This window comes from Meriones unguiculatus, chromosome 4 (genome assembly GCF_030254825.1).
Source record: "Meriones unguiculatus strain TT.TT164.6M chromosome 4, Bangor_MerUng_6.1, whole genome shotgun sequence".
NCBI lineage: Eukaryota > Metazoa > Chordata > Mammalia > Rodentia > Muridae > Meriones > Meriones unguiculatus.
The window spans coordinates 122,946,049-122,960,650 of record NC_083352.1 but is presented as its reverse complement, the minus strand read 5'-3'; the positions used below and the strand labels follow the sequence as shown (position 1 = coordinate 122,960,650).

General features: G+C 47.0%; 1 protein-coding gene across 8 annotated transcripts in view; it reads right to left on the bottom strand.

Annotated features, from left to right (window-relative positions):
* LOC110550562 (RNA-binding protein 12) overlaps positions 1–14,602 on the bottom strand; it is a 42,006-nt gene that overhangs the window by 2,139 nt on the left and 25,265 nt on the right. For 7 of the 8 annotated variants that reach the window (XM_060382976.1, XM_060382973.1, XM_060382972.1 and 4 more), the window contains 14 exons: positions 6,363–6,491; positions 6,101–6,280; positions 5,904–5,978; positions 5,752–5,823; positions 5,565–5,645; positions 5,317–5,406; positions 5,129–5,215; positions 4,917–5,003; positions 4,749–4,808; positions 4,536–4,669; positions 4,389–4,443; positions 3,412–3,463; positions 445–578; positions 68–304 (listed from right to left, as the gene is read on the bottom strand). In XM_060382976.1, the coding sequence (XP_060238959.1) occupies positions 68–304; positions 445–578; positions 3,412–3,463; positions 4,389–4,443; positions 4,536–4,669; positions 4,749–4,808; positions 4,917–5,003; positions 5,129–5,215; positions 5,317–5,406; positions 5,565–5,645; positions 5,752–5,823; positions 5,904–5,978; positions 6,101–6,280; positions 6,363–6,491 (1,473 nt within the window). Of the gene's footprint in view, positions 1–67; positions 305–444; positions 579–3,411; positions 3,464–4,388; positions 4,444–4,535; positions 4,670–4,748; positions 4,809–4,916; positions 5,004–5,128; positions 5,216–5,316; positions 5,407–5,564; positions 5,646–5,751; positions 5,824–5,903; positions 5,979–6,100; positions 6,281–6,362; positions 6,492–14,602 lie in introns of those variants that run through there. The other variant, XM_021640529.2, reaches the window with a different exon arrangement.

The following is a 14,602-nucleotide window of genomic DNA, read 5'->3' as shown; positions in this document are numbered from 1 at the left end:
CCAGACCTTGGTTAAAAGGTTTTATCTACTGTCCCTCCGCCCCACTCCCATCACACCTCCCACTCACATTCTGAAATCGTCGGTAAGGTACAAACTGCACTATGTCCCGGGCAGCTGCTTCTCCAGCACGTGTACGGAGAGGGCCACCATCAGCATCCAGCTGTTCCATGATCTCAAAGTCGGCGCCACCAACGCCCACAATGATCACCGACATGGGCAGCTTTGAGGCTTGCACCACAGCTTCACATGTGGCCTCCACATCTGTCACAGCGCCATCAGTCAAAATCAACAGCACGAAGTATTGCTAGAGACAAATGCATTATTGAGGCAGACCGTCTTTCCCAGACCCCTCCCCAAAACCCAGGTACGCATTGCCGCTGATGAGGTGCTGGTCATTACACGGTCCCTCAGTTCCTCAGTGCCACAGCTACCCACAGCTCTTACCGAGGCTGTCTTCTGCTGTGCGGCCTGGGCTGCAAACCTGGCCACGTGGTTGATGATGGGTGCAAAATTGGTGGGGCCGTAGAGACGAACTTGGGGCAGTGCCAGGCGGTAGGCATCTACAATACCCTGGATGCCTACATGGAAAAGGAGAAAATACTGTAAAGTTGTAGACCTTAGACCACATGGGATTAAGCTATCCATCTTAGCCCAGAAGGTTTGGAAAACCCAGAAGTGTTTCACCATCGTCACTCAGGACACCCAACAAATGAAACTCATGGACAGACAGTAGGACTTGCTATAAATATCCTGAATTAAAAGACAGATTAAGAGTTCTCTTCTGAGCTGGGGAAATAGCTTAGCTTGTTTATCTTAGTACTTTGGAAACTGAAGCAAGAGGATTGCTGTATCAAGACAGCCTGGCATACACAGTACCACAGATTTATTCTGCATATAGTGTTGTGCCTGCATGTACACCTGCACACCAGAAGAGGGCAGCAGATCTCATTGTAGATGGTTGTGAGCCCCCATGTGGTTGCTGGGAATTGAACTCAGGACCTCTGGAAGAGCAGCCAGTGCTCTTAACCTCTGAGCCATCTCTCCAGTCCCACAGTACCACTGTAAAAGGAGGTAAGGCCAGCGGGGTGGCTCAGCAGGTAAAGGTACTTGGCCCAAGTCCAGCGACCTAAGTTCCATCCATAGAATCACATAAGGCTAGAGGGAAGGAACAGACCCCACAAGGCAAACCCCACCTTGCCTTGGCCTCCCAAAGGCTGGGCTTGGCCTGGGTCACAAGTTCAAGGCTAGCCTACAAAGTTCTAGGTCATCCCAGCAGAGCACACAGAGACTGCACAAGAAGGGAAGAAAGCCTGGCAAACTAAGAAGACCAAGAATTTATCTAAATTTAGATTTAAATATATGTATGTAATATATGTAATGCAATAAAGGGGGACTGTACGGGGACAGAAAAGGTCTCAGAGAGGGCCCCATCAGATAAGGTGATGAGCTGTGATCTGCAATCAGAGGCAGGTGGATCCCTGTGAGTTTGAAGCCAGCCTGGTGTACAAGTTTAGTCCAGGACAGCCAAGGCTACATAGAGAAACCCTGTTTTGAAAAAATATATATATTTTATAATTATATATAAAATTTTTACTCATTTATATATAAATAAGTAAATATAAAGATAAGGTAGAGGGGTATGTGACATGAAGCAGATCAGGGTATTTTGGGGAAGGGGACCAGCAGCAATGTGGATGAGGGAGTCTAGAGGTGAAATAAGGAAAGCGTATAGTGCCGTACATGTGTGCAAATAGAACAGGCCTATCATCTCAACAGGTTCAGACAGGAAGTTCTGCAGTTGGAGACTAGTGTGAGCTAAAGAACCTGACTAAAAAAAAAAAAGCCAGAATAAAATCATTATGCTATGCTGGGTGTGACGGCACATGCCTTTAATCCCAGCACTGGTAAGGCAGAGGCAGGTGGATAGTGTGTGAGGCCAGCCTGGTCTACAAAGTAAGTCCAGAACAGCCAAGGCTACACAGAGAAACCGTGTCTTGAAAAACAAAACAAAACAATCATAATGCTAACCACAAATTAATGAAAGTAGTAAGGTGCTGGGGTCCAAGTCTGTGGTAAAGCAAACTACCTAGCACACACCGGGGCCTTGGTTCAATCCCCAGTAACACAGAATCAGTTAACAAGAGAATGTCCTTGATTTTAGGAAACACAGTTGAAGGAAAAGGCTATGTGAATGATACTGGGTACAAAGTTGATGGAGACCAACCTCTCAACATTATCAAATCCTTCAGGAAAAAGGACTTAAAAAAACAAAAACAAAAAGCCAGTGACAGCTGTTGTCAGGGCCACCAAGCCTGACTACCCAAGTTCATCCCTGGGGACCACATGGTAAAAGGGGAGGACTTCCAGAAGGTCTTGCCGGAATGCATACCAACACGTACACAATGAATGCAGGTAGCCTATCTTATTAAAAATGTCACACTCACATAAACCGCCTGACCCTGTAGCTCCAATGATTCTAGAATTTTTAAGACTATTGTAACTTTTCTCTATGTCCAATGTTTTGTTTTGAGACTATAAAGTCTGCGCTATCCTTGAACTCTATTCTCCTGCCTCCACTTCAAGTTCTAGGATTACACTGGCTTCTAAATATGATTTTACATCAAAATACAAAGTGAAAAGAAAGTTTCAAAGTTGAGGCCAAGTCCTTGTGTGGCTGCTCACATCGGCACTCTTAACACTTCTGTGGCTGAGGCAGAAAGGATTATTGGTGTTTAAGGCCAATTTTGGTTAAACAGTGAGTTCTAGAACAGTCTGGGCAAGAGTGAGATCTCATCTAAAATAATAAGAGCTGGAGAAAAGTGGTTAAAGCCTGCTCTTTTAGAGGACCTGTTCCTCCAGAGGACCTGAGTTTGATTCCCAGCACTGACATCAGGTGGCTCATAACCAACCACCTGTAACTCCAACTCCAGATTTGATACCTCTGGTCTCTCTGGCACCTGTACTCATATTCACATACCAACACACAGACACATACGCAGATTAAAAAGAATAGAAATAAACAAGTCAGGCGAGATCAGGTCAGGTCAAAGTTGTCATTTTAACTTGGTGTCAAGAGAAGTACCGGGAAGGGACAAATCCTGGGCTTTTAGACAAGCTTGGGAAGCGCTCTCTCTCTCTCTCACACTCACACACACACACACACACCAGCTCACACTGTGCTTGGAGTGTGCTTACTCACTATGTGTAAAGCTCTGGATTCTATCATTAGCATAGCAAAATCAACAATGGCCCAGCTATCCCTTTTCCACGTTTTCTTTTGAGACCAAGTTGCCCAGGCAGGCCTTGAACTTTTGGTTTCTTTCCCTCCTAATGGTCTGTGATTAATCATCAGTGCATGAAAGCTCACTGCTCAGGGGTGGAGGAGCTCCACACTGAAGAGTGGGGATTTACCTGCACAGTACGGATTACTGGGACTGAAGTTCAAGGCAAACTCGTGTGAGACCTGAGAGTAAGATGAAAATGAATGAGCCAGGTGTGGGTTGCAAACCTCTAATATTAGCACACAGAAGAGACCAAGACTAGAGGACTCCAAGTTTAAACCTAGCCTGAGTTACAGAGTGAGAGCTATTTCAAATGCTCGGCACAGTGGTGCCCATTTTTAATGCCAGCACAGAGGGGCATTAGGATCTCTGTACACTTAAGCCATCCTCAACCAACAAACAAAAACAGAAAAAAATGAGATCCTTCCTACTTTTCCTCTCTTTGAGCCTCCTGAATCTCACAATACCCACCTTCTTCCCCCAACCCAGACAGGGTCTTGGTGACCAGGCTGGTCTTGAACTAAGAGATCTGCTTGTTGCTGCTTCCCAAGTGCTGGGATAAAAGACATGAGTCACAACACTCAGCAAAGATTTGATTTTATTTTTGTTGCTCTTGTTCTGAAACAGGGTCTCACTATGTAGCTCTGGCTGATCTAAACTCACTATGTAGACCCCAAAGAGATCAGAAAAATGCATTGGATTCCCTCTGGAGCAGGAGTTATGGGTGGCTAACTGTCCTATGTGGGTGCTGGGAACTGAACTTTGGCAGTTTAGAAGAACAACTGCTAAGCCGTCTGTGCAGGCTCACCTCCAGCCCTTTCTGTGCCAGGAAAAAGGGCACCTTTGGAGCTCATGTGTAGTTCAGTAGAGTGCATGTTAAGGCCCTGGTTCAAGCCCTAAAACTACACAATCAAGATAAGGGCATTCTGCTATACACCAGGATTCCAACAGGAGCTATTTAGGCCTGAGCTTACTGTACACATGCTGGCAACGACGGACCCCTGTACCTCTCCTGGAAGCTGGGTGCCAAGCAGGAACTTTACCACAGACTCGGGAGTTAGGATCCTGATACCAAAAATGAAAAGACAGGGACTGAAGAGAATTTACCTGCCAACTGGGGGGTACCTGGGCCCCAAATCCAAATGCTGGAAACAGCTTGTCTCTGTGGGAGGACAAGAAATTGTAAAACAGTGGAGAGAGGATGAGTCTGGAGGCTGAAATGTATATAGGGAATGGCCTGAACCTGGAACTCACGAGTCATAGTCTTGAACCACGCTGCCCACGCTCCACAGTGCTGTCAGGTACTCGTTGACTCCGTTAGGGCTCAGGTAATGCAGGGAGTCGGGTGAGGATGGGTCGCCATTGGAGCCGGTGAAGTCCACACCCACCTGGGAAGAGACCAAGAATGGAGGTGAAGGCTTCCTTAGCCTAAGGCCTTGTTCACCTGCTCCCTGGAAGGCAACTTACAGTAAAGTTGATCTGGCAGCCTCCCATCACATAGTCCAAGAAGGAGTACTCTGTCTCCACCTGCAGGTCAAACCAGGATTAAGCCTTCTGCGGCCCATAGGGGGTAGCATCATGGAACCCAAAGCTCAGAACCTCGAGCCTGGGCCACAGGGGCTACCACCATCTTACCCGGCAAGTCTTGACACAGACAGTTCCAGAGTTCTTGTAGCTTTTCTTTTTCTGTTGCTTCTCAGGGTGGATACATTCAAACTCAGCCTGGTGGAAAGAGAGTTTAGGGTAGGAAAGTGCTACAGCATCGGCCCATGACCTAGGCTGCCATTTCCAGCCTCCCCTCTGGGCAGCAGCCTTCTAGGCCCACTAACTAGCCATAGCCAGCTTACCGGGACAGCCTGCAGCTGGGCCAAGGTAGTATGGAAGATACCGATGAGATCATGTGACCCATCACTGTCATAGTCCGAGCAGCGAACCTGAGGGAGGGAGGGTGTGTGTAAGGGGGGAGGCATGGCAGGCAAGAGGTCTCTTCCCAGGATTCCCTCCCTTGATCCGCCTGTTAAGGAGGTAAGCTCACCTGGATGGGTGTGCTGGGGTCCCCCCCGCAGAAGTGCTGAAGAGAGACTGAGAAGCGCTTCCAGGTAGGATTTAGGTTGTTCTTGATTACCTGGGGTTGGGGGTGGGGGTGAAGGGTAGTGACCTCTGGCTGGAACCATAAAGATCTCCCACCCTCTAGCAGTCTTTCTTCCTCCATTCCCAAACTTGCTAATCACAAACCCTGCAAATTCTCTCCCATGGAAACGCAACCAGTGCCAGAAGTCACACCTCAGTTCTGTATGTCAGGTGCCACTTCCCATCACCTTGGCGGAAGAACTCCAAGAAGGGATCAGATTTTCCTAGGAAGTCCTGCCAATGCCAAAGAGACCCCGGTTGTAGGACTCAGGAAGACAGCCACAGTGTCAGCCCTCTGTCCCTTTACTTCTTGGATCCCCAGGCCTCCTTCCAGACAAACCTTCTTATCTAGGTTCCTAGCTCCCACCTCCATGGTTACAACACGACTGTCCTTTAACTCATGGGCTGAAACCTAGACAGGCAGAGAAGACTGGATCACCTTGGGAATCCTTTACTGCACCAACTGCTTCCCCGCCAGGGTTTATTCCTTACTGTAATGGTTCCCCGCCCGGCAGGCTTCCCAGGCTTCAGCATCAAGGGTAGAGTCAGCGTCTGGCTGGACACAATCTGGGGAAAGCGAGGTGGGAGAGGGTCAGCATCCGGCTCAGCCGGTGTCCTGCTTGACCGGCACATCGAAGCTGCAGGAAGGTTACTTAACAGCGCACCTCTTCACCCTCGACCCTCTGTACCTGACCCAGAGAACATTCAGCTCCTCCTAGGAAATCATCATCCCCCAGCTCTGGGGTCTTGTTGTCTATGTCATAGATTCCAAAGCGTAGCTTCTGGACAGTTTCAAAGTGGTATTCCACCTGCAGAGTCCTGGAGAACGCAGGGTTCGAGCAGTTCCGGACTCGCTCGGTCCGGGAAAGCTGTGGCAAGAGGTCACTAAGCATCAGTTACAACACCCCCACCCCACATATACTCCTCCCCCCCCTTCAAGGCCCATCTCACCTCAGCCCAGGTGCCCCCTCCCACATCCTGTAAAAGGACGCAGAGTGGGTCAGATTTGGAGCCGATGTCCTTGTCAATGAGATGCTCACAGGAAATGGACAGCTGAACCAAGGTCACACAGTGGGCCATCTGTGGGGAAAAGAGCTGGATCAGGCTTCAGGGCCTCTCCATCTTCCACTAACTATAGTTTCCAGCCTGGGAAAGCTGCATGCATCACACAGGCAGCCTCAACACTCCTGAACCCTAAGTGAGCTCAATAGCACAGGATGTAGTTGTGACAACAAATTCTGGCTCCAAATTAATCCTTAACCTGAAAGTGGCCTAACCCTCAGCGATGCTGTCCAGACCTGGGACTCTAGCCTTAGCCACTGCAGGGGATAATCAGTCTTACTCGATTACTTACTGCCCACCCCAAGGGCAGTCACTCCTCCCAACAGCCCCTTCTGATAACAATCCCATCCAAACTCTGGAGCCTACACCTTGCAGGTTGGGATCCACCCCATCCGCCGAGTCTTCTCATCAGTTGCTCGTCTACTCCTCACGTTTCCAGTCATGACCCAATCTAAGCCACTCTTCACGTTGCCTAGAAACAGCACCCGTCTCTTCAGCTGGTCTCTTAGCTTGTGCCATCCCCACTTCCACTTATCTGCACCCCAACCGGCTATTAAAACAGCAACCAAACTTTTCCTGGCAGATATTCATGCCTGGCATGGTGGCACAGCCTGGACCACAGCACACAGGAGGCAGAAGCGGGACTTCTGTAATCTGCAGGGCCGTCCCGAGTTCCAGTCTACCCACGGCACAAAGTGAAATCCGGTGTCAAAAACAAGAGAAAATGCACGGTAGCTCACACCTGTGGTTCTAGCTCTGGGAGGCCAAACAGCAGGGACAAGAGTTCAGGGACAGCCTAGGTTACATGAGACCTGACTCAAAAGCAAACAAAAAGGCTTGAGAAATGGCTCAGCAGTTGAGCATAGGACCCGAGTTCAACTCCCACACCTACGCTGGCTAGCTCACAGCTGCCTACAACTCCAGCTCCAGGGGGAATCCCAGGGCCTCTGGCCCATTCATTTAGTCCACAGACACATACATATTAAAAACAAAAATCAGGGCTAGAGAGATGGCTCAGAGGTTGAGAGCACTGGCTGCTCTTCCAGAGATCATGAGTTCAGTTCCCAGCAACCACATGGTGCCTCACAACCATCTATAGTGAGATCTGGTTTCCTCTTCTAGCATGCAGGTGTACATGTAGGCAGAATACTGTACACATAATAAATAAATAAATCTTTAAAACAAACAAACAAACCGTCAACAAAAGGTCTCCAATGTCACACTCTGAACCATCATTGGTAGCAAATATACAAGCTGCACAATGGTCTGAGGTATGGTCTGAAAGTCCTTCTAACCTTTCTCCTGTTGTTCTCTTATATGCTCACTTTGGCCTTTGTCATTTCCAAGCCCGCTGGATTCCTATTCCAAAGTCCTGCAGTCACAGGGTGCTCTTTGTTTCCATCACCCACCTGACTGTCCCCTCTCTGCTAAGGTTCTTTTTCACCATCACATCTGTTTATGTAGGGGAAGTCCTGTCTGCCGCTCCAAGGTTTCAACCCTACCCCCACAGATGCCACGGCTTTCACACCGGTATCTAACTTACTACACATTAGTTACACAGTTTCTAGCACAGGATGGAAACTCTGTGTGTGAAGGAGAGTTTATCCCAAGTACCCAGATATGCATGTTACAGAAAACCCAAAAGGTCATCTCCAGGCCCGACTCTCAGAATGACTGGCCCCTTGTTCCCAAATTCAAGCAGCAACAAATGTCTCCTATTCACCTATTTCCTCAGTCAGAAACAATTCCAATGTTGGGAACTGAAACTAGAGCGTCTGCAAATCAGACAACCAGCTGCCACTGGACTTCACCCCCAGCTCTAGTCTTCCGCCCAGAACACAGTACCCACATTATGCCCTTAGAGCCACAACACTTGAGCTCCGGCTCAGATCAATGATGAAAACCCCACTACTCTTTGAAAGTCCTTAGCCAAACTAAGCCAAACGTGTGTATTCCCACTCCCAGCCAGTAGGCCTCCTGCTTCCCCAGGCTTCATATTCCATCTGGCCACGAGAGATCTGGGGCTGGAAGGAGTCAACAACCCTAACTGAACTCTGATGAGTGGGCCAGTGGTCAAAGGTTGCTCCTGCAGGAGGCCTGCAGGCCCCCAACCTTCCCGCTGGCTCCCTTAGAGGTCCACCACAGCTCCCGCAAATAAAGGCCAAAATTCCACGTTTGTCACCTCATGTTCTCTGAGGATGTTTGATACTCACTTCACTATTGCTTTAACAACAAAGAACCCACCCCCCCACAAAAAAAAACAAAAAAAAAAAAAAACAAAAAAAAAACCAGCCGCTCAAGGTAGCTAGAATGTGCATCACCTAATTGGGGCTGGGTTCACTACCAAACACACCAAGGGATGCTTAACAGGTAGAGCCATGTGTCTGCATCACGTTACTCAGGTAAGTGTGTAAGCAACAGCCCTGAACACACACGCCATGATATACACTGGAAAAGAGAAGCGTGTCAACATTGTTCAGAGGTTCTGTACTGCCCCCTTATCATTCTGAGGTAGGGTCCCATGTAACCCAGGCTGACCTTCAATTCTGGATCATCCTACCTTCCTCCCTTCGGGCTGGGATTAGACATGCATCACCATGCCTGGGCTATTATAGTCTATACACCCCTGAATTGTGTTCAGTGTTATACATTTGAAGGCTCTTGTTGGCTTCCTACCCAAGCCCAATCCACACCTTAAGTATCCACTATTCTGAGCCCAATCCTTTCTCTCTAGTTTAAGAGCCTTCAAGCCATTATATTCCTTGCCCTCAGGTCTTCAGTACTGCCTCACCTAGCCAACTTCCACAGTCTAATTAAAAACCCTGTAACTGCCCAGTGGCCCTTAGACAACATCAAACCCATTAGCAAGCTACTCATTCTTCTCCACAGGGAGCATTTCCACAGAGCTGAGTGATGTGGTCAGCCCTGCACCCTCTACTCCAATTATATGGCCTTGCCTTTCTTATTCTGCCAGTCCTTAGTTCCTAGAGAGGGAGGATGTGAGGGCCAATATCCTATGCAGCAAATACCCTTTCCGAGGCTCTGGTCTGACACAATTGCTCTTAAGAATTCTGGCCCAGTGGGATTCCATTGTCTTTGGAAAACTGTAGTGGTTCCCTTATCAATTTTATTGCAACTACATGACCATCTCTGTGTTTATTAGCTAAATGAAGAGCAGATCATGACAATTCTCTGTTTAAAACTTTGGGATAGTTTCCCAATACATTCAATATAAAATCCTAGGACTGGGGGCTGGAGAGATGCCTCAGAGGTTAAGAGCACAGACTGCTCTTCCAGAGGTCCTAAGCTCAATTCACAGCAACCACGTGGTGGCTCACAACCATCTGTAATGAGATCTGGTGCCCTGTTCTGGCGTGCAGGCACACAGGCAGGCAGAACAATGGATATATAATAAATTTAAAAATTAAAAGTAAAATCCTAAGTCTGAGAGCTTAAGAGATGGCTTGGTGGGTTAAGAAGCCCATTCTGTGTTTCCAGGGATCAGAGTTCAGTTCCCAGCTCACACAGGCACCTGTGACTCCAGCTCCAAGGAATCCAATGCCCTCTTCTGGTATCCACAGGCACTTTGATCACATGCGCAAACCCAGGCACAGACATACACAAGTGCACAAAATTAAACATAAAACATGACAAACAAAAAAACACCAAAGTTCTGTGACTGGTAAGATAGAAGAGAGGGTGGGGGTGCCACCACACCTGAATTTGAATCCTGGGATCCGAAGAATGGAAGGAGGCCTGCAAATTATCTGATGTTCATTGGACCCCACGGCAGACGCGTCTCAACACCCCAATGCTAAATACAACTGAAAAAATTAAAACTCCAATCCAATCCATAGTTCTTTCAACCGTCTATAAAATGTAACCCATGTGTAAATGGCCATCTAGCCACCCAAGTGTGTTCCCACCAGGCTGTCCTTCCTGACCCACACACACAGCATCATTTCCATTCTCCATCCTTTGGCCTGTGTATCATATGCCTTCTCCCACGGACAGCAAGCTGTGTGAGAGCAGGAACCCTGCTTACAATAGACACTCAGTAAATGCCAGTGTTGAGCTAACGCTGAAACTGCAACAGCAGGATCCTCTCTCCCTTCTCTTCTATTTAACTGCGGGCTCCTTAGAACTAGTACTATCTCTTTATATGTCCAGTACTAGCACTCAGTGCATGAAGCTGGCACTCCTAAGTCCAGGCCTTTTCACATGAATTCATGTACAGCAATTAAGTTTCCCTATACTGCTCTTTTAACCAAGCTATGAAATTTTAACGCAGAGGGCCAAGATGCAACTCAGTTGAGTGTCTGCCTAGTGTACACATAGCCCTGGATTCAACCTCCAACACTAAAAATAAACTAAAGCAAAAACCAAACCATAAGACAAGATTTCAACATAAGACGCTTACAATTCCGTAATAATCAGAACCAATTCAAATAGGCAAAAGACTCATAGACACTTCTTAAAACATGAATAACAGGCTAATGACATGATCAATAGCATAAGTGACTAGAGAAATGAAAAACAAAACTACCACAAGATAGTTACAAACCCACCCGTGAGTGGTTAAATATGAGAACAACAAGGCCAAATGTTGGCAAAGTATAGAAGATTCCTAAGAATTGGTAAAAAGCATTATACGTACCACCTCGGAAAACAGCCTGGCAAAATATATACCAAATATATACCTAACCAAGATTTTGCAGATTTTAATCTAAAAAAGTATAAATAAGACATTATGTCCACCAGGCTTTGTAAAGAATGCTCACAGCAACCTAAAACTTGAAATGCTCCTAGTGTCTATCACCAAAATAGACAGTTATGTTTATAGAAAACCGATCAAGACAAACCAGATTAACACCTGAAATCTGCACAAATTTCAAGAATAAAATGTATTGTTCTATGTGTTAGTTTTACAATAGGCAAAACTACTCTGGTGTCATTACTCCCCCAGGGAGAAGTGGGTACTGACTGAGAAAGGCAAGAAAACGCTAGGAGAGAATGGGTAAACTCTTCACCATGGTAGAACCCCGGGTCACAGAGGGTCTGTGCACCGAATTCCACTGTGTGCAAAATAGCATACAGGGCTCAAGTTGGCCTGGCTTCTCTTCTGAATGTCAGGGCTTCCTGTGCAACCAAGGTTTCCTGTTTTTGTTTTCTCTTCTCACAGATCTGCCCTCTTTTCTTTCTTTTTGGAACCTTACTGTCTAGAAAACACACACACCTTAATTTGCAGTTTTCACTGGGTACTGGGAATCATGTCTACAATCCCAGCATTTAAGGGGTAGAGGCTGAAGGAGCAGGAGCTCATGGCCAGCTTAGGCTGCTGCTAAGGATCAAACTCAGAGCCTTGTGCATGCTTTGCAAGTACTCTCATCTCTGAGCGACTTCCCCAGCCCTTGCTTGGCCTTGCCATGACTTATGGAGCAGACCTGGCCGGTCTTATCTCAAGTGCTGGGATCACAGCTGAAAACTACTATAGTTCCCTACAATTTCCTACTTTTTGAGCCAAGTTTTCTTTAAATAACCAATAATCTATGATATTATAAATTCTTCGAGTCTTCTTTAAAATCTACTTCTAAGTCGGATATCCCTGCTTGGAAATCCAAAATTCTATCTCCTGGTGCACTTCTGACCAACTTATTCCTCCTAAACAGCTACATGCCACTTATTTTCAGATGGGTTAGGCTGACCTCCTGCCATATGCGTCAGAGTGCTGGGATTGTAGCCCTTGGCCCCATGTCCTGTCAACAGCTACACACTTTACCGAGGCTCAGTTTTCATGGAGTGGTATCATCACCCCTCCAGGCTTTCACTTCAACCTCCTTCAACATCACAGTGAGGTGAATCAGTAAGAGAAAATCAGAAGCCTTATCATTTAAGAAGTCTGGCTTATGCTTACTAGATCTTTGGGTATAGAATAATTCCTGTTCAATCAATTATAAGCCAAGGATCTTTAGAAATTATTCAAATCTAGACCTGGCCGAATACTAATCATTCTGGCATTTCATCTTTGCATTTGCAGGTGGAAACATCTAGAAGGCAGAGATCAACCTTTTTTACCTAGTTAATGGTCCCTTTTTGGGGCAGCGGCGGGTGTGTGTGTCTCATTCCCTTCTACTTTGTTACTCTCCTCTATCCCAACAGCCAACCTTGGAGCTTTCTAAGGCCTGAACCATGGCAGAGTAAAGTTATACACCCTCTCTTAAAGCAGAGACTCACAGCATAGCTGGGCACACATTGCCGTGAACATTCGCTGTCCCAGTTGACACAGGACTGAAGGTCTGAGTCAGCCCTCAGCTAACACAATGAAGTGTGTGTCTCAAACAGAAACTTCCATAGTAAAATGGGATGGAGTCGTTGGCTAGCCTGCATTCTGGAGCCCCGGGTGGAGGAGAGGTAGGGTTTGGCTGTAACGGTTAAATGTGGACTAGAACACAAACATATGAATTCCTAAGTCCTCCTTAGAACTTTGATTCTTGAGACAGGATCTCACCATGTGGCCCTGGCTGGCCTGCAACTTGCTATATGGCTTGGACAGACCTCAAACTTTCGGAGAGCTACTTGCTTGGCCTACCAAGGGTATGTGCCCTCTTGCCTCGCCTAGAACTTCCTGGATTACAGTTAAACTCTTCTATCAGTCTCCTGGAGCAAACACCAAGTATGGACTTCCCAACAGTGACCAGGCCCCAGACACTGCTCCTCCTTCTTCCTAGCCATCAAATGCTACTGCACCAGATGCTGTCCAGGCTATAAAATTTGGGCAAAACGATTCCGCCTCAGATTCCTCAGATGTAAAGGGGATATGACCTAGTTCTGAAGTAGTGTGTGCAAGTCCCTTAGGCACCCAGGATCTGTGCCGGGGATGTCAGCGTGTTGACCATCACTGTCCCTCAAACATCACACAAGCTGCCCCTTTCAAGCCCCAACACTGCAGCACTCAACTTCTTTGGAGGTTTTATTTAATCTACAATGAACACTTATATTCTTCCCATGTTTCTCCATCTCCTTGCCTATTGAAAAACTTTTTGCAGCAGGGTCTCATGTAGCTCACAATGGCCTCCATCTTGAAAGCCAAAGTTGTTCCCTATTTTTCTGCCCCTATCTCCCAAATTATAGGTCACAAACTCTGCTAGTACATCCCAGGCTAATATACCACAGACCTACATACAATGGAAACTTGAGTAAAGCAGGCCATCATCGTCCTGAACCAGACTTTTCAGAACTTAAAGGACTGTGTGAGCAGGTAGCATCGCTGCAAGCCTTCCTTGTTTCCTGGGAGAAAGGTTACCAGCAATCTTTCTCCTTAATAGGGACTCTCCTCCCTAATAGAAGTTATGTGCCCTTCACTTTCTATGATGTCCTCCCCCACCCTGGCATCAGCAGGCTCTGACTGCTCTTCATAAAGCCAAGAACAGATTTCATTTTCCCCTAGTGGGTTTAGTTGCATCTAACTCAGTGCCATTTGGCATGAAGTTCACTGGTCAGTCCTTTAGCTCAGGAATCCCTCTACCTCCCTTTATCTACCCATGGTCATGGTACAGAAGTGGCAGAAGCTACACGTAGGTCAGTCTCGAGTAGCAGCATCATTCCTTCAGACAACTCAGTCATGCTCACACCTGTTGTTGCCTACCTTGGCAAGATGGAGCAGCTCACAGATGCTGGATCGAGTCTTGGAGGCCAATCAGGAAATCCTCCAGAGGCTCCCAATTGAAGCACCGCCACCCACTGAATACCCCGTCCCCCCAAATCGGAAAACACCATGCCCACCAACACCACTTTTCTTCCCTTCTCATTTCCACAAGGGATATGGAGAAGGCAGTCTGCTTTCCTATTCCTGCATCTCCCTCCAACTTGAGGATTCTCCAAATTTAAATCAGCTCCAAAGACATTTCTCACAGGTCACAAACTGAACCAAATCATTTCCTTTTTGAGACAGTACAGCAGGCTGGTCTATTATTCCAGATCCTTTTGCCTCAGTCTCCCAAGTGCTGTTATTAAAGGTACTGCCTCAGCATGCCCAAGTCCAAGTTCCTACTGCAAAGTGACACTCTTTATTCATACATGGTTCAGGACTAGTTAACGCATGCACATAAAATTTAAACAATGACATTTCT